This window comes from Scyliorhinus torazame, chromosome 11 (assembly GCF_047496885.1).
Source record: "Scyliorhinus torazame isolate Kashiwa2021f chromosome 11, sScyTor2.1, whole genome shotgun sequence".
NCBI lineage: Eukaryota > Metazoa > Chordata > Chondrichthyes > Carcharhiniformes > Scyliorhinidae > Scyliorhinus > Scyliorhinus torazame.
The window spans coordinates 2834488-2861057 of NC_092717.1; the positions used below are offsets into that span (position 1 = coordinate 2834488).

The 26570-nt window shown below is 44.8% G+C and overlaps 1 protein-coding gene across 1 annotated transcript in view; it reads left to right on the top strand.

Annotated features, from left to right (window-relative positions):
* The window catches only part of bmper (BMP binding endothelial regulator), a 191573-nt gene that overhangs the window by 68925 nt on the left and 96078 nt on the right, over positions 1–26570 (top strand). The window contains exon 3 of the mRNA XM_072468655.1: positions 17497–17596. Within this exon, the coding sequence (XP_072324756.1) occupies positions 17497–17596 (100 nt within the window). The remainder of the gene's footprint in view (positions 1–17496; positions 17597–26570) is intronic.

Consider the following 26570-nt stretch of genomic DNA (forward strand, 5'->3'; position numbering starts at 1 on the left):
AGAGTCCGGACCTGTCCCAGAGAGTCCGGACCTGTCCCAGAGAGTCCGGACCTGTCCCAGAGTCCGGACCTGTCCCAGAGTCCGGACCTGTCTCAGAGAGTCCGGATCTGTCCCAGAGAGTCCGGACCTGTCTCAGAGAGTCCAGATCTGTCTCAGAGAGTCCGGATCTGTCCCAGAGAGTCCGGACCTGTCCCAGAGAGTCCGGACCTGCCTCAGCGAGTCCGGATCTGCCTCAGAGAGTCCGGACCTGTCTCAGAGAGTCCGGACCTGTCTCAGAGAGTCCAGACCTGTCTCTGCACAGCACCCAGAGCCCACGGCACCCAGAGCCCACGGCACCCAGAGCCCACGGCACCCAGAGCCCACGGCACCCAGAGCCCACGGCACCCAGAGCCCACGGCACCCAGAGCCCACGGCACCCAGAGCCCACGGCACCCAGAGCCCACGGCACCCAGAGCCCACGGCACCCAGAGCCCACGGCACCCAGAGCCCACGGCACCCAGAGCCCACGGCACCCAGAGCCCACGGCACCCAGAGCCCACGGCACCCAGAGCCCACAGCACCCAGAGCCAGTTGTTAATTTTATTTGAACCCTGACCTGTCATCCCTCCCTGGGTGGAGGTTGCAGCAAAAGCCGCCTGACCAATCAGCCCAGACGCCCAGACGGTCGCTCAAAATCCTGGTCAATTATTGTTCATTTAAATTAGTTTCTTGATTGTCAGCACTTTCAATATGGGCAGACACACACAATGTGCCTGTTGGCCGCAGTATCACGTGAGGGCAGGGTGAATTTGAAACACATGCCCAACATCCTCTCCCGCAATATTATGTGCTTCTCGGTCAGGCATGACCCGTACTTTATCTGGCAAATTCTGGCGTATTTGTGTGTGCGCGTGTTCATGTGTGTGTGAGAGAATGTTGGTGTGTCTGAATGCGTGTTTGTGTCGCAATTTGTGTTTGTGTGTGTGTGAACGCCTGTTTGTGTGCACGTCTGTGTGTTTCTGTTTCTGAATGCATGTTTGTGTATGCGTGTGAATGTGTGTTTGTGTGTGGATGTTTTTGTGTTTGTAAATGTGTGTTCATGTGTGTTTGTATACATGTTTGTCTGTGAATGCTTGTTGGTGTGCGCAAATGCATGTATGTGTGAAAGAATGTTTGTGTGTGTGTGAATGCATGTTTTTGAATGTGTGTTTGTGTGTGAATGTGTGTTTGTGTGTGTGAATGTGTTTATCTGTATGTGAATGCATGTTTATGTGTGCAAATGCATGTTGGTGTGTGCAAATGCATGTTGGTGTGTGCAAATGCGTGTTTGTGAGTGAGAATGCGTGTTTGTGAGTGAATGCGTGTTTTGTGTGCGAATGTGCGTTGGTGTGTGCGAATGCGTGTTTGTGTGTGCGAATGCGTGTTTGTGTGTGCGAATGCGTGTTTGTGAGTGAATGTGTGTTTGTGTGCACGAATGTGTGTTTGTGTGTGAGAATGCGTGTTTGTGAGTGTGAATGCGTGTTTGTGTGCACGAATGTGTTTGTGTGTGCGAATGCGAGTTTGTGTGCACGAATGTGTGTTTGTGTGTGAGAATGCGTGTTTGTGTGTGCAAATGCATGTTTGTGAGTGAAAATGCGAGTTTGTGTGTGAATGTGTGTTTGTGTGTGTGAATGTGTTTTTCTGTATGTGAATGCATGTTGGTGTGTGCAAATGCATGTTGGTGTGTGCAAATGCATGTTGGTGTGTGCAAATGCGTGTTTGTGAGTGAGAATGCATGTTTGTGAGTGAATGCGTGTTTTGTGTGCGAATGTGCGTTGGTGTGTGCGAATGCGTGTTTGTGAGTGTGAATGCGTGTTTGTGTGCACGAATGCGTGTTTGTGTGTGTGAATGCGTGTTTGTGTGCGCGAATGTGCGTTGGTGTGTGCAAATGATGTTTGTGTGTGTGAATGCATGTTTGTGAGTGTGAATGCATGTTTGTGAGTGTGAATGCGTGTTGGTGTGTGCAAATGATGTTTGTGTGTGTGAATGTATGTTTGTGAGTGTGAATGCGTGTTGGTGAGTGTGAATGCGTGTTGGTGTGTGCAAATGATGTTTGTGTGTGTGAATGCATGTTTGTGAGTGTGAATGCGTGTTGGTGAGTGCAAATGATGTTTGTGTGTGTGAATGCATGTTTGTGAGTGTGAATGCGTGTTGGTGAGTGTGAATGCATGTTGGTGTGTGCAAATGATGTTTGTGTGTGTGAATGCATGTTTGTGAGTGTGAATGCGTGTTGGTGAGTGTGAATGCGTGTTGGTGTGTGCAAATGATGTTTGTGTGTGTGAATGCATGTTTGTGAGTGTGAATGCGTGTTGGTGTGTGCGAATGTGTGTTTGTGTGTGTGAATGCGTGTTTGTGTGTGTGAATGCATGTATGTGAATCCGTGTTTGTGTGTGTGTGAATGGGTGTTTGTGTGAATCTGCGTCTGAACATTATACTTCTCCTATTATCTTTCTAATCGCTCTGCCCTCCTGTCGCACTGACCATTCGGACTGTTTCCAGTGAGCACTGGTCTGCACTGAGGAGAAGCAGATTTAAGATTAAATAGAAGAGATTTAGGATGGAGGGCAGGAGGAACACGTTGTACACAGAGGGTGTGAGGCTGGAGTAAGTGATTGAAACAGAGACAATTAAGAATATGTTTGAAACGTGACTGAAAGAAACGGGATAAAGGAACAGACAGAAATGCTACTGTGGAGGCAAAGCTCCAGCTGCGAGTGACTGAGCAGCCAGTAACCCAGCTCTGTACCACAGTAAGAGCTGGGGAATGAATACTTGCTTATCCACCCAGGCATATTTAGGTTCTCAGTGCCCAGCTCCTAACTCCCGCAGTAGGATTGCTGTTTCCAGGAGCAGGCAGGCACACTGCCAGTTTAATGAAAGGATTGTCTTCACCAGCAGCTTGCTCAGCCCCTTCCATTTTAATTTGGAAATATTTTCAGCAGCATTGACAACAATCTTTGAAAGTTACATTTCCTGACATGGTTTATTTACAGACGTACAGAGTGTGAGCTTGTTCACAGACTGGATCTGAAGGAACTCTTTTCTTCTTTAATGAGCTGAGAATTTTATGGTGTATTTTCTGATAGATTGGCCTCAGTGTAAAGCTGTCACCGTGGCACTGGGCCCTGGTCGCTATGCGCAGATATTTTATTATTTTTTGTAATTTGATTCTTACATTCTATTCAAAATACTTGCATGAAATACAGTGACTGTGCTGGCAGGGTCCCCCGGACAATCATTCCCAGGAAACCAACCTGCCCACCTCAAAATTAACAAACGGTATCGGGGCAGAATGAACAGGCTGGACCTCTTTTATCTACAAAAGAGAAGCTTTTCATCTCGCACTTAGGGCAAACACAAGAATGCCAAATTTCAAAGAATCGCAATTTATACCACAGGAGAAAAAGGCTGGTTGGCAAGTGGGCTCTGATTGGCCGAGGCGTTGCCATGGGGAAGGTATAAACGAACCACGTTACGAGTTTAACTCATTGTTTAAAATTGGTTGTTTGAAAAATGCATGAATTATTAGCGCACTCAGGATTGTTCAGCAAGTGCAGCCCAATCGCGGAATCGCATCAAACGGTCAAGGTTTTATTTTGGGGTTTTTGCGAGTATGGGCTGGATGACCACAGTCTATTCTCTGCTTGTTACCAAAACTGAAGGAACTTGATGTTTGATTCAGTCAGCCAATCGACAGGACGAATTCAGACAATCAGTCCAGCTTAGCGTGGCTTATTAATGTTTGCTAGAAGCGACATATGTAGGGATCCATTCTCTGCAAACAAAAGGAATATGTTCAAGTCTTTGTTAGGATACTGGACTAGACCCCAACTTTTGTTCAGATACTGGACCAGACGACAAAATTTCTAAGGATACTGGACCAGTTCCCAACATCTGTTAGGATCCCGGACCAGATCCCAACATTTGTTAGGAAAAAGTACCAGATCCCGACATTTGTGAGAATACCAGATGAGAACCCTAAACAATTTTTCTATTTGCAAAACTGTGAGGAAAGGATACTTCACCCCAGGAGTGGTAACTCTGACCAATTAAAACAAATTCCAATATAAACACAGAATTAACATTAAAGAAATAACTTTACAAGTAAAACAGTTCTTAAATAAAAGGAAAAACCTGAACTTATTGTCTGCACCTGCCACTAATTCCAATTAAGAAACCCAAACAGTTCAAATGCCACTTATAAATAAAGTTAGCAAAACGGATTACTTGCTGTGTGAAGACTTTTGGAGAGAGTTCCTTTCAAAAGCAGATCCAACACATTTCTACTCAACCTAACAGCATTTCAAAACTGCTATTGAACTTAAAACCCTATAACAGGATGCAAAACTACAGACAGACCTGGTCCCTCCCATTAATTAGATTATCTGTATGCCACTATGTTCCATGACCTACTTAACTGAGACTAAATACAATCACTCATAAATTATCTCTACTCCAGGGTACCATCAAAAATATAGACAATGTTCCATTAGCCCTTTGTAACCAAATAAGTGGTTGGAATGAATGATTGCCTCACCTTTTATGACTTCTTAATTACAGCTTTAGCAGACACTTTGCCTGTACCACTAACCAGGGGTTTTAAAAACATTACTGCCATAAATATGAATTATGACAATTTCTACATTCATCACACCTCCCCTTAAAATAATAACCAGCAATATGAAAAGATGGCTTCATTTTTTAAAGTCTTTTCAACTTTAAATACTGCTCATCACTAAACATTACTATTATGCAATGATATATATCTCATCATATTTATATATGCAAATTTAAGCGTCAGATAGTCCATTTCAGCCTTTCATTTCCAACTTTGAATGTTCCATTCTTCCTACATCTCAAGTCATGTTTTTTAAAAATTTAGAGTACCCAATTCATGTTTTTCCAATTAAGGGGCAATTTAGTGTGGCCAATCCACCTGCCCTGCACATCTTGGGTTGTGGGAGCGAAACCCAGACAGACATGGGGGAAATGTGCAAACTCCACACGGACAGTGACCCAGAGCCGGGATCGTACCCGGGACCTCGGCGCCGTGAGGCCGCAGTGCTAACCACTGCGCCGCCGTGCTGCCCTCTTACATCTCCAGTCATGAAAACGCATCGACAATCATGGTTCTTCTTCCTGCCACATGTGAAATTTTCAAGGTAAATGGTTTTAGCAATAAACTCCACCTAAACTGTTTTGTATTTCTATCTTTAAACTTCTCCAAAAACTTCAATGGATTATGGTCTGTATAAACAATTGTTTCTGGTGAATTGCCAGCAACGTAAATGTCAAAATATTGCAATGCCAAAACCAAACTCATCGCCTCCTTCTCAATGGTCGAATATTTCTTTTGATGAGTATTTAGTTTTTATGAAAAATAACCAAGAGGTGTTTCTATACTTCCAGCATTTTCCTGGAACAGTGCAGCACAAACGCCCACATCACTCACATCAATGGCTTTAAACTGCTGGTCGTAATTCGGTGTCGCCAAAACTGGTACAGTGGTTAATATAGTTTTCAGATTGTCAAATGCCTCCTGACAGTCTGACGTCCACTGAAATTTCCGATTCTTTTTTAAAAGTTCCGACTGTGGGGCAACCACACTGCTGAAATTTGGCACAAATTTTCTGTAGAGACCACTAACGCCAGAAATCTCAGAACATCTCTTCTCGTTGATGATATTGGGAACTCCTCAATAACTTTCTTTTTCACATTCCGAGGGAGCCATCTGACCATATCCAATCCTATGGCCTAAGAATGTGACCTGGGCTTTCGCAAACTCACTTTTCACCAAGTTTATCACCAAGCCCAACCTCCCGTAGTCGATCAAACAATTCTCTCAAACGATCCAAATGCTCCTTCCACAGTTGACTGAACACCGATCGTCCATGTACACTGCACAATTCTTCAGTCCTGAAATGACCTTGTTGGTGCATCGCTGGAATGTAGTTGGCACATTCTTCATTCCAAATAGCATAACTTTAAACTGGTACAGACCATTTGGCATTACCAAAGCAGAAACCGTCTTCACCCTTTCCGATAAAAGTACTTTTAGCAAGTCAATTTTGCTAATAAAATTTGCTTGTCCACCTTTTTTTTAATATAAATATTTTTATTCTCCATTTTCACATTTTCTTCAGAATGTAGACAGTAGACGGGAACGAATACATTGTCAAACCCCCTACCAACAACAACGATCCCATCCTCCCACCAACCACCAAACAATGGCCCACCTGACAATATAAGCATCAAATAAAACTAAACCTCCCAAGGAGAGAAAAAAAAAGAAAAAGGAATCAGGAATCGCCCCTGGTCACCGTTGACATATACAGTCCACCCACCCCCGCCCCCGGACCCTAATATTCAACACCATTCAATCCCCGAAAGAGTACCGTGAATGACACCCATGAGTTGTAGACCCACACCCCCTCCCAGACTCCTCCCTTCCACTTCCTCTTGTAAACTCCTCCCCCAACCTCGGTTCCTTCCCCCAACTTTTCACCCCGGCTAGATTCACCGAAAGCTGTTCTACCAGGCTCCGATGGCCGCAGCCCCTCCCCCACCTCACTCCCGTTCACAGGCCGGCTTAAACCGGTCAGCGTGGAGGCTCCCGCCCGGGTCTCCTTCCTCCTTGCCCGGTTCCAGGAAAACCAAGAAACCCCCTTTAGCACACAATCCCAGCATACCCCACCCAAACCCCAAAGAACCATCATTGCAAATGAAAGTCCCAGCTCTTCCCTTGTCCAAATATACAGCGCGACTCATTTAGTACACACACCAACACGCAGTGAAAAAATAAAGTTACATGAGGCTACATCGGTACCAGACCCTCTCATGGTCCCAATTCTCAATTCTGCCACAGTCCTTCTGCCTTCGCAAACTCCTCCGCCGCTTCTGCCGTCCCAAAATAAAAGTCCTTGGATTTGTAGGTCACCCTCAACTTAGCTGGATATACTATGCCGCACTGCACCGTACTGATGTACAGCGCCTCCTTCACCCGGCTGAAGGCAGCCCACCTCCTCGTCAGCTCCACCGTAAAGTCCTGGTACATGCTTATCCCAGCTCCAGCCCACTGCACCACCCCCTCTGCTTTGCCCAGCACAGGACTTTCTCCTTCACGCTATACCTACGGAAACACACAGTTACTACTCTTGGCGGCTCACTCGCCTTTGGTATAGGCCTCCACGACCTATGAGACCGATCCAGCTCGTATCGAGAGGGATCGTCCCCCTCCCCCAATAGCTTCGCCAACATTGTGGCAAAATACTCCGTCGGCCTCGGGCCTTCCACCCCTTTGGGCAGGCCCACAATCCTCAGATTCTGCCGCCTGGATCTGTTTTCCAGGTCTTCCATTTTGGCTCACAGACCCTTGTTGGTCTCTGTCACCTTCCGCAACTCCTTCCCCATCGAGGTGAGTTGATCACTGTGCTGCGATAATGCCTCTCCCACTTCCTTCAGCGTCTCACCTTGCTCCCGCACCTCCGCCGCTGCGCTTGATACCGCCGCCCTCACTGGGGCAATCGCCTCCTCCACCAGCACTTTCAATACCGCCCCCGTCTCCTTCTTCATCACTTCCATGTGCTTTGTGAACTGTTTTTCAAGTTCCACGGCCATCACCTTGGTCATTTCTTCTGCCGTGAGCAATGAAGCCTCCCCTGGTGCCCCAGACTCCGCTTTCCTTGCAGTCCTCGCGCTGACCTTTCCACTCCCCGGCGGACGTCTATTAACCACTTTTTTCATGGCAGTTTTTTCCCCAACTTGGACATCTCTCCTCACTGTGCCTTCTTACTGCTTTTGCAGCCTCCATTGCCCCTGGGAACGGGCGTTAAGACCCCCAAAATTCCGTTGCCGAACGGGAGTCCTCAAGTGGTGCGGCTGCCTCCCGCCCGCCGTCACCAGAAGTCTCTTGCTTGTCCACCTTTTCAATACAGTCTTCCAAATGAGGAATAGGATACAAATTTGACTTCGTAACTAAATTGACTTTCCTATAGTCCACAAACAATCTGGTTTTGGTACCATTGCAATAGGTGAGCTCCAATTGCCGCAACTCACTTAAATGATAGCATTCTTAAGCATGCTTTTAATCTTCTTTTGCTAACTTTAGTGGATTGAATCTATATGGATGTTGCTTAATTGAAACAGCAATTCCTACATCTACATCATGTATAATCACCTTTGTACTTCCTAGTTTGTTCCCATGTTTATCTCTATGTGACTGTAATAACTCTTTCAGGTCACTTTGATATTCCTCCAGAAGTTAACTCAATAATTAATCCAAATGTTTTATTACTTCCTCATTGTCCAACTAATGGCAAATTCAGAATCAGGTGGATTTATCTCTTCCCTCTGAGTTACAATGACTAACACCTCCTTTTTTCTCTATCAAAATACGTAGTGAGCATATTAACATGACACTTTTTAGTTTTCTGTCTGTCTGGCGTTCTTATCAAACAATTCTCCACACTCAACTTATTTTCAATTTGATTAAGGCTCATTAAATTTTGCTTTTAATGGTTCATCTACCATTGCTAACAATACTAGTACTTTGTCCCCACTAACAAAACTATTGATTTCTTATCCTCCTCTTTTTTCATCACATGCTGTGACAATTTTAAATGCTTTCCAGCCAACTCACCAGCCCTAGTTAATCGCTCCCTAAAATTTAGTCCCACATAGTCCAACAATGGAAGATCCAAATGCAGACTCACTCATTTCTCTTTGATCAATTGAAGTGGTTCTCTCACCTCATGACCAAAAATCAATTTGAACAGACTGAATTTAGTTGATTTATTAAGTACATCCCTAATTGAAAATAGTACAAATGGAATTCCTTTATCCCAATCCTCTGGATGTTCCTGACTACAGGCCTTCAACATGGTCTTTGAAGATGTTTGATGCCACCTTTCCAACGCTGCCTACGATTCTGGGTGATACACAGTGGATTTCAATTGCTTTGTTCCGAAACTATCCAGAGCTTCCTTGAATAACTTTGTCAGAAAAGTTGATCCCTGATCTAATTGGGTTTCTTTTGGCAGTTCATATCTGGTAAAAACAAATCAGTTAACTCCTCTACAATCTCCCAGCTGTAATATTCTGTAATGGAATGGCCTCTGGAAATCTAGTAGACAAATCCATTATGGTCAACAAATACTGATTCCCACTTTTCATTGTACGAAAAGGTCCCACGCAATCAATTGGGAACCGAGTAAAAGGTCCCTCAAATTCTGGAATAGGTATTAAAGGTGCTGGCTTGATTATCACTCGAGGTTTCCCTATCACCTGACATGTGTGACATGTACAGCAAAATTCAACTATATCCTTATGCAGTGCAGGCCAATAAAAATATTTTTGTATTTTTGCTTGATTTTTCTTTACTCCTAAATGACTTCCTATTAGAACCTCAGGCATTGCCCACAAAACCTCCTTTCTATAACCCACAGGTGATAGCACTTGATGAACCTCTGCCCATTTCTCATCTGCTTAATATGTTAAGATCTCCACTTCCTCATTAATACATCATTTCTAATGTAATACACTCCAGTATATACTCAGATTCTATTTCTGTATATACTTTCTGATACAAATGCTTTACCCCTGAATCTTTCACATATCCACATCCTCCCCCGCCTGCTCTGGTTCTTTATCAAAGTTGTTTCTGACACTTGAACCTCAGCCTCCCTCTCTTCATGCGCAATTTCCTCTCCTGTCTCAACCAGTGACAATCATAGAATGATAGAATTCCTACAGTGCAGAAAGAGTCAATTTGGCTCATCGAGTCTGCACGGACCCTCAGAAAGAGCCCCCACCCCACCCAGGACTATTTCCCCACTCTATCCCATAACCCCACTCCACTGGAAAAGGTAATGTCTATGTTACTCCTATCACCACTTCACCACTTTTTATCAGACTCTCTAACCTTACCTTACATAATGGTATACTACTCACTTCACCAGTAATCCCACATATTACCACCTTTTCTGGCAATACTCCTGAGCTGCATATCTCCTTATCTTTCACCGTTAAAGATTGATTTGCTCATGTATCCTTTAGGACCTCACCTTCCATTACCTACTCCACCTTGTACACATAAGCAAACCTTGCCATCACAAATAAAATCCTGAAAAAGACCTGACACCTTTTTATCAACCAACCTGAGGCTGGTCACTCTTTTCCATCTCTTCAGCTGCTACCATGGCTTTTTTCCCACTTTAATAAACTCCACTGGCTTATCCTAATTTTTTATTTTATTTTTAGTCATTTACGGGATGTGGGAATCGCTGGTTAGGGCAGCATTTATTGCCCATCCCCAGTTGCCCTTCAGAAGCTGGTGATGGGCTGCCTTCTTGAACCGCTGCAGTCCCTGAGGTGTAGGTACACCCACTGTGCTGTTAGAGAGGGAGTTCCAGGATGTTGCCCCAGCGACAGTGAAGGAACGGTGATATATTTCCAAGTCAGGGTGATGAGTGACTTGGAGAGGAACCTCCAGGTGGTGGGGTTCCCAGGTATCTGCTGCTCTTAACCTTCTAGCTGGCCGTGGGTTTGGAAGGTGCTGTCTAAGGAACCTTGGTGAGTTACTGCAGTGCATCTTGTAGATGGTACACACGGCTGCTACTGTGCGTCGGGGATGGAGGGTTTGAATGTTTGTGGAAGGGGAGCAATCAAGCGGGGCTGCTTTGTCCTGGATGGTGTCGAGCTTCTTGAGTGTTGTTGGAGCTGCGCTCACCCAGGCAAGTGGAGAGTATTCCATTGCACTCCTGACTTGTGCCTTGTAGATGGTGGACAGGCTTTGGGGGGGGGGTCAGGAGGTGAGTTACTCTGCGCAGGATTCCTAGTCTTTGACCTGCCCTGGTAGTCACAGTATTTATATGGCTGGGTCCAGTTCAGTTTCTGATCTATGGTGACCCCCCAGGATGTTGATTGTGGGGGATTTAGCGATGGTAATGACATTGAACGTCAAGAGGCGGTGGTTAGATCCTCTCTTGTAGGAGATGGTCATTGCCTCGCACTTGTGTGGCACAAATGTAACTTGCCACTTGAAAATGAAATGAAAATGAAAATCGCTTATTGTCACAAGTAGGCTTCAAATGATGTTACTGTGAAAAGCCCCTAGTCGCCACATTCCGGCGCCTGTTCGGGGAGGCTGGTACGGGAATTGAACCGGGCTGCTGGCCTGCCTTGGTCTGCTTTAAAAGCCAGCGATTTAGCCCAATATGCTAAACCAGCCCCAGTCTCAAATGAGATAAACCAGCTTGTCAGCCCAAGCCTGGATATTTGCTGCATTTGGACAGGGACTGCTTCATTATCTGGGGAGTTGTGAATGGTGCTGAACATTGTGCAGTCATGCTTGGTTTCATTGGTCAGAACATTGAATACAGGAGTTGGGACGTCTTGTTGAAGTTGTACAAGACATTGGTACGGCCACACTTGGAATACTGTGTGCAGTTCTGGTCACCCTATTATAGAAAGGATATTATTAAACTAGAAAGAGTGCAGAAAAGATTTACTAGGATGTTGCCGGGACTTGATGGTTCGAGTTATAAGGAGAGGCTGGATAGACTGGGACTTTTTTCCCTGGAGCGTAGGAGGCTTAGGGGTGATCTTATAGAGGTCTATAAAATAACGAGGGGCATAGATAAGGTAGATAGTCAACATCTTTTCCCAAAGGTAGGGGAGTCTAAAACTAGAGGGCATAGGTTTAAGGTGAGAGGGGAGAGATTCAGAAGGGCCCAGAGGGGCAATTTCTTCACTCAGAGGGTAGTGAGTGTCTGGAATGTGCTGCCAGAGGTAGTAGTAGAGGCGGGTACAATTGTGTCTTTTAAAAAGCATTTAGATAGCTACATGGGTAAGATGGGTATAGAGGGTTATGGGCTAAGTGTGGGCAACTGGGACTAGCTTAATGGTAAAAACTGGGCGGCATGGACTGGTTGGGCCGAAGGGCCTGTTTCCATGCTGTAAACTTCTATGATTCTATCCGCAAACATCCCTACGTCTGACCTTATGATGGAAGGCAGGTCATTGATGAAGCAGCTGAAGATGGTTGGGGCCGAGGACACTACCCTGAGGAACTCCTGCAGTGATGTCCTGGAGCTGAGATGATTGACCTCACTACAACCATCTTCCTTTGTGCCAGGAATGACTCCAACTATTGGAGAGTTTCCCCCTGATTTCCATTTCCCCAGCTTCTATCCTTCACCGATTGAAATTGTTGTTCAAAGCCAAACCTTCATTTATGAAGTAATTCAAAAGAAGCTGTTGGGGCTGGTTTAGCACAGTGGACTAAACAGCTGGCTTGTGATACAGAATAAGGCCAGCAGCGCGGGTTCAATTCCCGAACAGGTGCCGGAATGTGGCGACGAGGGGCTTTTCACAGTAACTTCATTGAAGCCAACTCGTGACAATAAGCGATTATTATTATTAATAACTATTGTGACTCAGTCTGCCCACACACTGCAGGGGTTGCTAAGTCTGATGCAGCACAAGATTCTTAGTTGAAGCCTACTTGTGATAATAAGCTATGAGGGGCTGGTTTAGCACAGTGGGCTAAACAGCTGGCTTGTAAAGCAGAACAAGACCAACAGCGCGGGTTCAATTCCCGTACCTGCCTCCCCGAACAGGCGCCGGAATGTGGTGACTAGGGACTTTTCACAGTAACTTCATTGAAGCCTACTTGTGACAATAAGTGATTATTATTAGCTGCCATTTATGCTGCCTGTCTAGCAGTTTTAACTCTTTGCTCTTCCACATGTGGGAAATTAATCTTTTAAAATTGCTCCAAAATAACCATTTCTTTAAGAGCGTCAAACACTTGGTCTATTTTTAATGCTCTTACCCACCTATCGAAATTATTTACTTTCAAATTCTATACACGTCTGACCTGATTCTCTCCTTCGATTTCTAAACTTCTGTGTCAGCTTCTGGCATTAGTTCATATGCACTTAAAAAGGCTTTTCTCACTTCATCATAACCCCTAGATACCTCCTCTGATAGTGATGCAAACACTTCACTAGCTCGAACAACTAACTTTGTTTGAACCAACACTATCCACGTGGTTTTTGGCTACTTCAGTGGTTTAGCTACTTTCTCAAATGAGATAAAAAAGCCTTCCACATCTTTCTCGTCACACCTTGGCAGTTCTTGAATATATTTAAACATATCCCCACTAGGCGTTTGATTAGAAGAGGTTACATCTTCCTCTAGACTTTCCTCAACAGGTCCGGCACATCCCATCAGCATGAATGGCCAGAAAATTGTTGTGATTGTTTGAAATTTGGAATTCTCGTGTTTTTCCTGATGGGCGCTGAATGAAAAGCTTCAGTAACATGTCTCTCTGTTCAACAATATTCTATGTGATGCTTGCATCCATTAACTGTGCCCAAAACCCAGCGATTCTGCTCATACTTGAAACAAGGTCATCAGGGGAAAGGGTGGGATTGGGGAAGTTGTGACATTTGACCCCGCTGACCAACTGAATGCTGCAGTTAGTGTTGAAGTGGAGAAGGTGAAGAATGTAAAATTAGCGGTTAAGGAGAGTGAATATCTGCCAATCAGTGAATGTCTTGGCTGCAGTGCACTTGGAGGAGAATACGGTGGTCCTGGAGTGTTTCACATCTTTCTGAGATTCGGCTCCATGCCTTTGTGCCGTATCCCAGCCTGACCACCTGTTGGTGCTGGTTTGGGTGTTAGCTTTGCAGTGGCCATTCAGCCCCTCGAATCCAATCCAACATTAATTCAAGTCATGGTTGACCTAAATCTCAACTCTGTTTCCACCCGCCCCCCCCCCCCCCCCCCCCCCCCGTTTTGCTCCTTATCCCTCAATACCCAACAGAAAAATGATCATTCTCGGCCTCGAATCTTCCAGTTCTCCCTCAGCAGCCACAAGGGGGAAGTAAGTTCCAGATTTCCAATCTTCCGTGTGTGAAGAAATACTTCCTGACATCACCCAGAGTGGCCAGGCTGGGATTTTAAGATTACGTCAGTTTGGCCACAGCGAGAGTATTGTGGGCAGTTCTGGAATCCACATTGTCGGAGGGATGTGATAGCCACTGGAAAGAGTGCAGAGGAGATTTACCCGGATGGTGCCTGGGCTGGAGAGTTTCCGTTATGAAGAGAGATTGGATAGACTGGGGCTGTTTTCCTTGGAGCAGAGGAGACTGAGCAGGGGACAGGATTGAGATGTATAAAATTATGACGGGCATAGATAGAGTAGACAGGAACAAATCTTTCCCCTTGGTGAAGGGATCAGTGACCAGGGGTCAGAGATTTAAGGTGAGGGGCAGGAGGTTTAGGGGGGATGTGAGGTGAGGGTGGTGGGAGTCTGGAACTCGCTGCCTGAAAGGGTGGTGGAGGCAGAGACCCTCATTACATTTAAGAAGTATTTAGATGTGTACGTGCAATGCAAAGGCAGACACGGCTATGGGTCCAGTGCTGGGAAATGGGATTAGAATGGTTAGGTGATTGTTTTTGACCGGTACAGACTTGAAATGAAAATTGAAATGAAATGAAAATTGCTTATTGTCACAAGTAGGCTTCAATGAAGTTACTGTGAAAAGCCCCTAGTCGCCACATTCCGGCGCCTGTTCGGGGAGGCCGGTACAGGAATTGAACCGTGCTGCTGGCCTGCCTTGGTCTGCTTTCAAAGCCAGCTATTTAGCCCAGTGTGCTAAACCAGCCCCTTGATGGGCCGAAGAGCCTTTTCTGTGTTCTATGACTCTTCTCCGACGTCACAATTCCCATGGGAATAGCGATGAGTTGCTGTGCAGTTTTTAGGGAATGTATTCTCCGCTCCTGAAGGCAGTCATTCATATTGGTGTGCAGTTCCCTGCATGTTTTGACTTGGTACATGAGTTCATAGAATCATAGAATTTACAGTGCAGAAGAAGGCCATTCAGCCCATCCAGTCTGCACCGGCCCTTGGAAAGAGCAACTTACCTAGGCCCACATGTCCACCCCATCATCGTAACCCAGTAACCCCACCTAATCTTTTTGGACATTATGGGCAATTTATCATGGCCAATCTGCCTAACCCTCACATCTTTGGACTGTGGGACGAAACCGGAGCACCCGGAGGAAACCCACGCAGACACAGGCAGGACGTGCAAACTCCACACCGAGTTGTCGGCACCTTAGCTGACATTCGGCTGCCACAGAGGTCACCAGCGGTCAGTCGAATAGCCTGTTTTGTCTTCTTTGGGCCATTAAACCAATTGTAGAGCCTTGGGTAACTCACGTCAGAGCAACCTTTAAACCTGGAGTTTGCCTGACATAAATGGCTTAGTAAGACGACGGGACACCTACCTTTATACACCAAATCCTGTAATAAGGGCTTTTTTTCAAATAAACTGGAGTACGGTTAATTAAATAAGAGAAATACATTTGAAGCAATCATCAATTCATTTCCTGAATAGGTTGAAGGTCACCAACCAAACAATGCAAACTCGTGGCAGGTTTCTGTTTGATTTGCAAGAGGAGTCACGTCATTTTCTACTTATTTTATTAGCAAGCGATGAATCATGAATGATATCCTTCATTAAGAAGCCAGGGAAAGGAGTCTGGTATGAATATGTAGCCCTCAATCTGCTGTATGGCACAGTATTACATTAATCATTGGTTTTGCATTGATGAACCGTGATTAGAGTTTGCTGCAGAGGTATAATTATTGAATTCCGTCTCTCTCGTGACCACTTCATTAACTGAATCTGACACAGATGTTACTCGAATTTTATTGATTTCATGAAAGATAGAAAGCAGAATTGCAAATCTATAAACAGGTTTATGCCATTGCGAAGGAATTTGATTCAACCTTATGTAGTGGTTTATGGCGGGGCCAGGATTGACATTTATTAGCTCAACTGCAGATGTCTTAAACTGAAAGCAGTAAAAAATATCAACGTGAATGTTGTACTTTATAGAGTGGGCAGCGGAGAGGCCATTCCTGAGTCTCAGAGACCTTCTCCTCTATTCACCTTCTCATTGAGAAACCAGTATTGCAGTCAGTGAATCTCGAAAGCTCCATTTGACCTGTACGCATCATTACAACCTTTTGAGTGGGACAGTTCTCCATTTCCACTCCCCTTTGTGTGAAGTACTTCCTGACAGAATAATAATAATCGCTTATTGTCACAAGTCGGCTTCAATGAAGTTACTGTGAAACGCCCCTAGTCGCCACATTCCGGCGCCTGTTCACCTGAGCAGATTCTCCCTCCCCCACTGTCAGGAGTTAACCCATCAAAATCCCTTAATCATTTTAAACACCTCAATTAATCTCTAATTCTGATGGTTGTACAACCCCTATCTATCCAACTTGTCCCCATGATTTGACCCTTTATGATTCTATTATTCTGGTAAATATGTGCGCCCCCCCCTCCAAGGCCAATGGCCACGGGGAGGTGAGAATACGCAAGGACATTTGTGTGCATCTGAAGTAAATCATTCACACAAATTATCTGGCAAAACAAAATAACAAGCGATTTTCTGGGGTGCGAGGAGAATGGTGTGGATCGTAAAGACTAGCATGGACCCTTTGGGCTGAATGGCCACTTTCTCTGCGGTTAGTGGGCAGCACGGTAGCATGGTGGATAGCACAATTGCTTCACAGCTCCAGGGTCCCAGGTTCGATTCTGGCTTGGGTCACTGTCTGTGCGGAGTCTGCACATCCTCCCCGTGTGTGCGTGGGTTTCCTCCGGGTGCTCCGGTTTCCTCCCACAGTCCAAAGATGTGCAGGTTAGGTGGATTGGCCATGATAAATTGCCCTTAGTGTCCAAAATTGCCCTTAGTGTTGGGTGGGGTTGCTGGGTTATGGGGATAGGGTGGAGGTGTTGACCTTGGGTAGAGTGCTCTTTCTAAGAGCCGGTGCAGACTCGATGGGCCGAATGGCCTCCTTCTGCACTGTAAATTCTATGAAATACTGTGTAAAAGTAACGCTGCTTTGCCACACTTACATTCAAATTAAATCAAAACGTTTGGGCCAATAAATGAAAGGATATTTAACAACTGGCAAAGTTTGAGAGTTTGGTTCCGTCCCTGTATTCTCTTGATAATCTTGAACTCTTCTGAATTGTTCATTTCTGCTGTTTATTATTAGAATAATAATAATCTTTATTGTCACAAGTAGGCTTACATTAACACTGCAATTAAGTTACTGTGAAAAGCCCCTAGTCGCCACATTCCGGCGCCTGTTCGGGTACACAGAGGTAGAATTCAGAATGTCCAATTCACCTATCAGCACATCTTTCGGGACTTGTGGAAGGAAACCGGAGCATCCGTAGGAAACCCACGCAGACACGGGGAGAACGTGCAGACTCCGCACAGACAGTGACCCAAGCTGGGAATTGAACCTGGGACCCTGACGCTGTGAAGCAACAGTGCTGACCACTGTGCTACCATGCTGCCCTCTACACATGTTGATCTGCCAGTGTACATGTGACTCCTGGTTTATTGCATTTACTGATCAATTATTCTTTTGTTTCTTACTCATAGAACAAAGAAGTGAGATGTACGAGAGAGAAATGTCCTGCGCTGCATAAAGAGTGTGCTCTCGTTATCAAACAGCGAGGAGGCTGTTGTGAAAAATGCAAAGGTGTTTAACGTTCCTGCCTTTGGTTGTGTTTCTGACTGACAGCCCCACACAGGTCATGTGTGATCATTGTTTTATTTTATTCTGTGCAGTCAGTCACAGCATCACTCACAGCGTTAGTCAGCTTGAACCAATCACTAGCCTTGCTCAATCTTTCACCAAGTCAAGAATCCACCCCCTCCCAGATTACTGACCAATATAACATTTATATAAAATTGACCCTCTTGCTTCTTACTGCTCCCCTGGACTCTTAAGGACACAAAACCCAAGTCCGGAACCACCTGATAACCTGTCCCAGTGGCCACTCATTCTCTGTGTGTCAGTGCAGAGCAAGCACACAGGAACAGGTGGTCTGCACAAATACACACACATAACCAACATAACCACCATAACCACACATAACCAACATAACCACACATAACCAACATAACCACACATAACCAACATAACTACACAGAACCAACATAACCACACACACAACCAACATGACCACACATAACCAACATAACCACACATAACCAACATAACCATACAGAACCAACATAACTACACAGAACCAACATAACCACACACACAACCAACATGACCACACATAACCAACATAACCACACATAACCAACATAACCATACAGAACCAACATAACCACACACATAACCAACATAACTACACATAACCACACATATCCAACATAACCACACACATAACCAACATAACCACACATAACCAATATAACCACACAGATAACCAACATAACCAACATTATTTTTTATAAATGATTTTATTGGGTTTTTGAACAAAGTATATTTACCGTTATGTACACAGAATAAGAAATATATATAAATATATATATAGGCGAGAAGGGCACACCCAAACATAGCAAAAAAAATGTAATAATAAAAAATAAAATAGGATAACTGGTCGGGTATTGTGCACCAGCTCAACAGCGTAACTCTGTACAACCGGCAACATTATTTACAACATATAAGTAGGCATCTGTTTGTGTGTGTGTGTGTTTGTGGGGGGGGAGGGAGGGGAGGGTGGAGACTGGGGGGGGGGGGGGTAAATATACATGTGGGTGCCGGAGAAACAATTACAGAGGGCAATACTCGGATGGGTTTGGTGTTGGTGTTGTCACTTGCTTCTCCCGGACGGGTTTCGCTGCCGTTGTCGTCTCGCGCTCACTTCCGCTTCAGCCGTTCCTCCTGTCCTTCGCCTGGATTCTCCGTGTTCTCTGTTCCTGGAGATGCCAAGTTTGTTATCGTATCCCGTGCCCTCCTTCCGGCTGTCATTTCCCTGCCTCCCCCCCCCACCTCCCTGGTGCTCCCGTGCATGCACCAACTCGCGCGGCTGGCGGAGGCCCTTCGCCGCCAGTTGGCATGGCGCCAAGCCCCTTCCCCGCTGGCTGGCGGGGCGCAAACCACTCCGGGGCTGGCCTAGCCCCTGAACGTGCGGAGGATTCTGCACCTTTGGGGTGGCCCGACGCCGGATGGTTACCGTCACTCAGTCCCGCCAGAGTTGCCCGTCCTGCCGATTCCTGCAGAATCAGGTTTCACATTGTCAAACCAAGATTCTTCAGACGGCAATTATTTACAAAATCAAACAATGTTGAGTGAAATATTTTGAAACCAGATACATGTATCAGATCAAATAACTCCTTCACTTCCTGTATTCCCCACAACCACACCATGCACACAGCTGTCTCTTTTATCATGCTTCATTTGTTAAAACATTCAGAGCATCTGCACCAGAAACTGGGAGACACAAAATCCTCACAGATACACGGGTCCAGGGTCAGATTTGGAAATAATCAAAGAAAAATAAATTCATCAATCAAAGAAGCCATTCGGTCCATCGCTATTTGAAAGACCTCCCCCCCTCGGTCCCACTCCACCCCCCCACCCCCCACTCCCTCTCCACCTCCCCCTCCCACCCCCAGTCCCCCCCCCACTCCCAAGTCCCACTCCACCTGCCCCCCCCCCCCTTGGACCCACATCACCTCCCCTCCACGTTCCAGATCACATACCAGCCACACATTCCAGATCACATTCCAGCCTCATGTTCCAGATCACATTCCAGCCTCATGTTCCAGATCGCATTTCAGATCACATTCCAGATCACATTCCAGCCTCACATTCCAGATCACATTCCAGCCTCACATTCCAGCCACACATTCCAGATCACATTCCAGCCTCATGTTCCAGATCATGTTTCAGATCACATTCCAGATCACATTCCCGCTTCATGTTCCAGATCACGTTTCAGATCACATTCCAGATCACATTACAGGCTCATGTTTCAGATCACGTTTCAGATCACGTTTCAGATCACATTCCAGATCACATTCCAGCCACACATTCCAGATCTCATTCCAGATCACATTTTAGCCTCATGTTCCAGATCACATTCCAGATCACATTCCAGATCACATTCCAGCCTCACATTCCAGCCTCACATTCCAGCCTCACATTCCAGATCACATTCCAGATCACATTCCAGCCTCACATTCCGGATCACATTCCAGCCTCACATTCCAGATCACATTCCAGCCTCACATTCCAGATCACATTCCAGTCTCATTCCAGATCACATTCCAGCCTCACATTCCAGATCACATTCCCGCCACACATTCCAGATCACATTCCAGTCTCACGTTCCAGTCTCACATTCCAGATCACATTCCAGCCTCACATTCCAGATCACATTCCAGATCACATTCCAGCCACACATTCCAGATCACATTCCAGCCTCACATTCCAGATCACATTCCAGATCACATTCCAGCCTCACATTCCAGATCACATTCCAGATCACATTCCAGATCACATTCCAGATCACATTCCAGCCTCACATTCCAGTCTCACCTTCCAGCCTCACATTCCAGATCACATTCCAGTCTCACATTCCAGCCTCAGATTCCAGATCACAATCCAGCCTCACATTCCAGATCACATTCCAGCCTCACATTCCAGATCATATTCCAGCCTCACATTCCAGATCACATTCCAGATCACATCCCAGCCTCACATTCCAGATCACATTCCAGATCACATTCCAGCCTCACATTCCAGCCTCACATTCCAGATCACGTTCCAGCCTCACATTCCAGATCACATTCCAGATCATATTCCAGCCTCACATTCCAGATCACATTCCAGATCATATTCCAGCCTCACATTCCAGATCACATTCCAGTCTCACATTCCAGCCTCACATTCCAGATCACATTCCAGCCTCACATTCCAGATCACATTCCAGTCTCACATTCCAGTCTCACATTCCAGCCTCACATTCCAGATCACATTCCAGATCACATTCCAGATCACATTCCAGATCATATTCCAGCCTCACATTCCAGATCACATTCCAGTCTCACATTCCAGCCTCAGATTCCTGATCACATTCCAGCCTCACATTCCAGATCACATTCCAGATCATATTCCAGCCTCACATTCCAGATCACATTCCAGTCTCACATTGCAGCCTCAGATTCCAGATCACATTCCAGCCTCACATTCCAGATCACATTCCGGATTACGTTCCAGCCTCACATTCCAGATCACATTCCAGCCTCACATTCCAGCCTCACATTCCAGATCACGTTCCAGCCTCACATTCCAGATCACATTCCAGATCACATTCCAGCCTCACATTCCAGATCACATTCCAGTCTCACATTCCAGCCTCAGATTCCTGATCACATTCCAGCCTCATGTTCCAGATTACATTCCAGCCTCACATTCCAGATCACATTCCAGCTTCACATTCCAGATCACATTCCAGATCACATTCCAGCCACACATTCCAGATCACATTCCAGCCTCACATTCCAGCCTAACATTCCAGATCACGTTCCAGCCTCACATTCCAGATCACATTCCAGCCTCACATTCCAGATCACATTCCAGATCACATTCCAGATCACATTCCAGTCTCACATTCCAGCCTCAGATTCCTGATCACATTCCAGCCTCATGTTCCAGATCACATTCCAGCCTCACATTCCAGATCACATTCCAGCCTCACATTCCAGATCACATACCAGATCACATTCCAGCCACACATTCCAGATCACATTCCAGATCACATTCCAGATCACATTCCAGCCTCACATTCCAGATCACATTCCAGATCACATTCCAGATCACATTCCAGCCTCACATTCCAGATCACATTCCAGATCACATTCCAGATCACATTCCAGCCTCACATTCCAGATCACATACCAGATCACATTCCAGCCACACATTCCAGATCACATTCCAGCCTCACATTCCAGATCACATACCAGATCACATTCCAGCCTCAGATTCCAGATCACATTCCAGATTACGTTCCAGCCTCACATTCCAGCCTCAGATTCCAGATCACATACCAGATCACATTCCAGCCTCAGATTCCAGATCACATTCCAGATCACATTCCAGCCTCACATTACAGCCTCAGATTCCAGATCACATTCCAGATTACGTTCCAGCCTCACATTCCAGATCACATTCCAGCCTCACATGTTAAGTAATGGGTTAAGAGACATTGCAATTAGTTGTCTCATTTATGTTAAGTATCCATTAATTGACACTGATATGTAAAGGGGCTTCAGGTGGCCTCTGTCAGGTGATGTATAGTCAGAGATTTGTGCAAAGGCTGTTGGGATGAAATAAATGTGTGTTTGTGAAAAAGGAACAGAACTTTAGACTCTTCATATCACAGCAACTAAAACGTCTAACAATTGGTAGCAGAGGATGGTTGCTGTGTAAATGTGAAGGGTTGAAAGATACAACTTTTCCAGATCAAACCAAGGAGTGAGTGAGAAAAAAAAAATGATATATGGCTGAACCCAGGATAAAGATGGCTGGATATGACTATCCTCCCTTATTTTCTGAAAGGGAATCGTACGGCCAATGGAGAAGTGCAGTAGTTATGTGGACTAAAGTAACTGCTTTGGGAAAGAGAAAACAAGGTATGGCATTGGCTCTTTCTTTACCATATGGCAGTAAAATCCGAAACAAAGTGCTTTCTGAGCTGGAATTGGAAGAGTTAGACTCAGAAGAAGGTCTGGAGAAGATTTATAAGAAAGATGACTTGTTAAGTGCGTATGAAGCATGGTCGGATTTTGATAAGTTCCGGAAAATGGAGGATATCTCCATGGAAGACTATATAATGGAATTTGGCAGACTATATAAAAGACTGCAGGAACACAACCTGGAATTTCCACAGTCTGTGTTGGCCTTTAAATTACTTGACTGTGCTAGAGTGAGCAACATGGATAGGCTCCTGGTTTTGACAGGAGTTCACTTTACTGATAAGGATACCTTATTCGAACAGATGACAAAAGCTTTACAAAAGTTTCTGGGGAAACATTCGATTCCGATGGCTCTGATGACCCAAATAGGTCAGCCTGCAATAAGGCAGAATATAGAAGATATACTACTAACAGGATGGCGAAATCGTATGGCTACGAACAGGGCTCAAGACTATAGAAGGAGACCGAGACAAGGAAATTATGAAGACAGAAACCCAGTTAGAACTTACAATAGGAAGATGAACCCCAGAAATGCACGGGATATGATAAATCGATGTTTTCGATGTGACTCTCAATACCATTATGCTTTCAACTGTCCAACTCGTTATGATAGAGTGTTTGAAGCGACACATGACACGGAAGAGTCAGAAGAGGAAAAAGATAGTGACCAGGAAGAAGACATTGTCCTATTGACAAGCAGTTTTATGCCGGTAATGAGGGTGTTGGTTGCAGAATCCTTCAACTGTGCTGTATTGGACAGTGGCTGCACATCTACTGTGTGTGGAATTGACTGGTTAAAATGTTACCTGGACTCTTTGAATGCTGAAAATCGTAACAAGGTTAAGGAATTTGAAAGTTCCACACGTTTCAGGTTTGGGGATGATAATACTCTGAAGTCGCTGAAAAGAGTGGTGATCCCTTGCAATATTGCCGGAGTGAATCATTTCATTAGCACGGATGTTGTATCAAGTGAGATACCTTTGATTCTGAGCAGACCGTCGATGAAGAAAGCACACATGAAACTGGATATGGAACAGGATAAGGCAACAGTTTTTGGAAAGACGGTGGACTTACAATTTACACAGTCGGGACACTATTACTGACAAATAATATTTCAAGTAGAGTGGTTAAGGATGTGTTAATGGCAGTTGCAAATGGGACTTTAGCTGATAAAAAGCTTGTGGTATTAAAACTGTATAGGCAATTTGCACATCCGTCTCCTCGGAGGCTGAAAAATTTATTAAAAGGATGCAGGGGTAAGGGATGACGACTATACTAAACTGATAGAACAGGTTAGTGACAGCTGTGAAGTTTGTAGGAAGTACAGAAGGACACCAGCATGACCAATAGTAACCCTACCTTTGGCCAGGGATTTTAACGACATTGTGGCCATGGACCTTAAGATCTGGGATAAAGCAAATAATATATTTATTTTGCATTTTGTGGATTTAGCAACCAGATTTAGTCAATCAACGATTGTACGAAGTAAAGAAAAGAGAGTAATTCTGGATCAAATGGTGGAAAAATGGATAGGGACAGGAATGGGTCCACCGGCAAAATTCCTTACGGACAATGGGGGAGAATTTTCTAATGATGAGTTTAGGGATATGTGTGAAAACGTGTGAATATCAGAGTTATGAATACGGCTGCAGAAAGCCCATTTAGTAATGATGTCTGTGAAAGGAATCATGCTGTCATCGATGACATGCTTCGGAAAATTTTGGCAGATCGACCAAATTGCAGGCTAAATTCAGCATTCCCATGGGCTGTACATGCAAAGAGTTCATTGCAGATGGTTGGGGGCTATAGTTCTTATCAATTAGTGTTTGGTAGAAATCCTAAAATTCCATCCATTTTGGATGACCAGCCTCCAGCTTGGGAGGGGACTACAATTAGCTCTGGTTTTGCTGAACATTCAAATGTATTACATAGCAGTAGAAAAGCTTTTTTGGAAGCAGAAGTCTCTGAAAGAATTCCCAGAGCTTTAAGACATAACGTACGGCCATCAGATGCCGTTTTTCAGCAAGGAGGCATGGTATACTATAAGAGAGAGACGATTCTAATGAATGGCAAGGCCCAGGGAAGATCGTAGGCATAGATGGCAAAACAATTATTTTGCAACATGGTAATCAAACTGTTAGGGTACATTCAGCAAGGATAATGGGTACAGATTACAAATTTTCAAACTTAAACAGAGCAGACAGATATGACGAGGAACCAGAGTCACCTGGTACGCATGTGTTACAGAACTATGAGGACCAATTAACTGATATAGACAGGTTTTCTGTGGAGGAACACAACACTTCTGATGAATTAGAACAGGCCATTTTTCCGAAAGGGCAACTGCCAAAAGTTGGTACAAAAGTGACATACTTGCCTGAAGGGTCTAGTCAATGGAAGGATGCAACTGTTATTAGTAGAGCAGGGAAGGCCACTGGAAAATATAAACATTGGTTGAATGTACAGCATTCAGGGGAAGGAGTCAAGACAATGGATTGGGAAAACGAAGTTCAAAAATGGAGGGCACAGAAACGCAGTGCCAGTTCAGATAGTACATCGGATAGGGAACAGGTCCGCAGGAAAAAGTCGAGAACTATTGAAAGGACATCCCACAGCAGAAGGGAAAGATCAAGCAGTAGCAGTACAGAACGAGATACCAGGCGGGAGAGGGGACGTAGTTTGTCAAGATCTTGGAACATGAGTAAGACTACGAACACTAATAGGAGTAGAAGCCCACATGCACGTGAGATTTTGGTGGCTTCAAATAAATTAGATTAAAAAGTTATCAAAGAAGCTAAACAGCAAGAATTGCATAGTTGGAGTGAATTTGGGGTATACACGGAAGTACCGGATCGGGGACAAAAAGCTGTATCCCACAGATGGATTTGCACGGAAAAGGTTCTTCCGGATGGAACTTATAAGGCAAAGGCCAGGCTTGTGGCAAGGGGATTTGAAGAAAGCTTAGAAGATCAGGATTTAAGGGTAGATTCACCTACAGCAGGAAAGGTTATTTTAAAGATCTTCTTGGCTCTATTAGTCACAAAGGCATGGGAATGCAAATCTATAGATATAAAAGCTGCCTTTTTGCAGGGGCATCAGCTCCAGAGAGACATTTTTCTCCGTCCTCCTAAAGAAGCAGCTAACACAGAAGGGGTACTCTGGAAGTTGAACAAATGTGTATATGGATTAAATGATGCATCTAGATTCTGGTATTTGTCAGTAAGGTCAGTTTTGTTAAAGTTAGGCTGTTGCCAGTTGAAAGCAGATCCTGCAATGTTTTACCGGCACTATAAAGGAAATCTTTCTGGCATTTATATGAAGCATGTCGATGATTTTTTGTGGGATGGGACTAGTGATTTTGAAGGTATTGTAATCTCTGGTTTGAGGAAAGAATTCAGGGTTGGAAGTCAGGCTTCCGGTGCATTTAAATATATTGGACTGGAAATTGGGCAGACTATGTTAGGGGCAACTTTACGTCAGCAATCTTATTTGGAAAGCATCAGCCCAATAGCAGTTAGTCGTGGCCGAGTTTCACAAAAAGACGCAATGGTTTCAAAGATAGAAAAAGAGCAACTGCGAAGTTTAATTGGGCAACTGAACTGGTTAGGTAGACAGACTAGACCGGACGTGAGTTTTGATGTCTTAGAGTTGAGTACAAAAATGAATGATCCCAAAGTGGAAGACATAATAAGAGCAAATAAAGCTTTGGCCAAACTAAAAATGCAGGAGTGTGTTTTGAAGTTCCCGGTTTTAGGTGATCTTAGGCACTTGAAACTCATAGTTTATGGTGATGCGTCCTACGCAAATTTATGTGATGGGGTTTCAAGCGCAGGAGGTTTTATAATTTTCCTTTTGGGGATGAATGGTAAATGTTGCCCGCTTGTGTGGGAAACAAAGAAAATAAGGAGAGTGGTAAAAGCACTTTGGCTGCTGAGACGTTAAGCCTTATAGAGGCG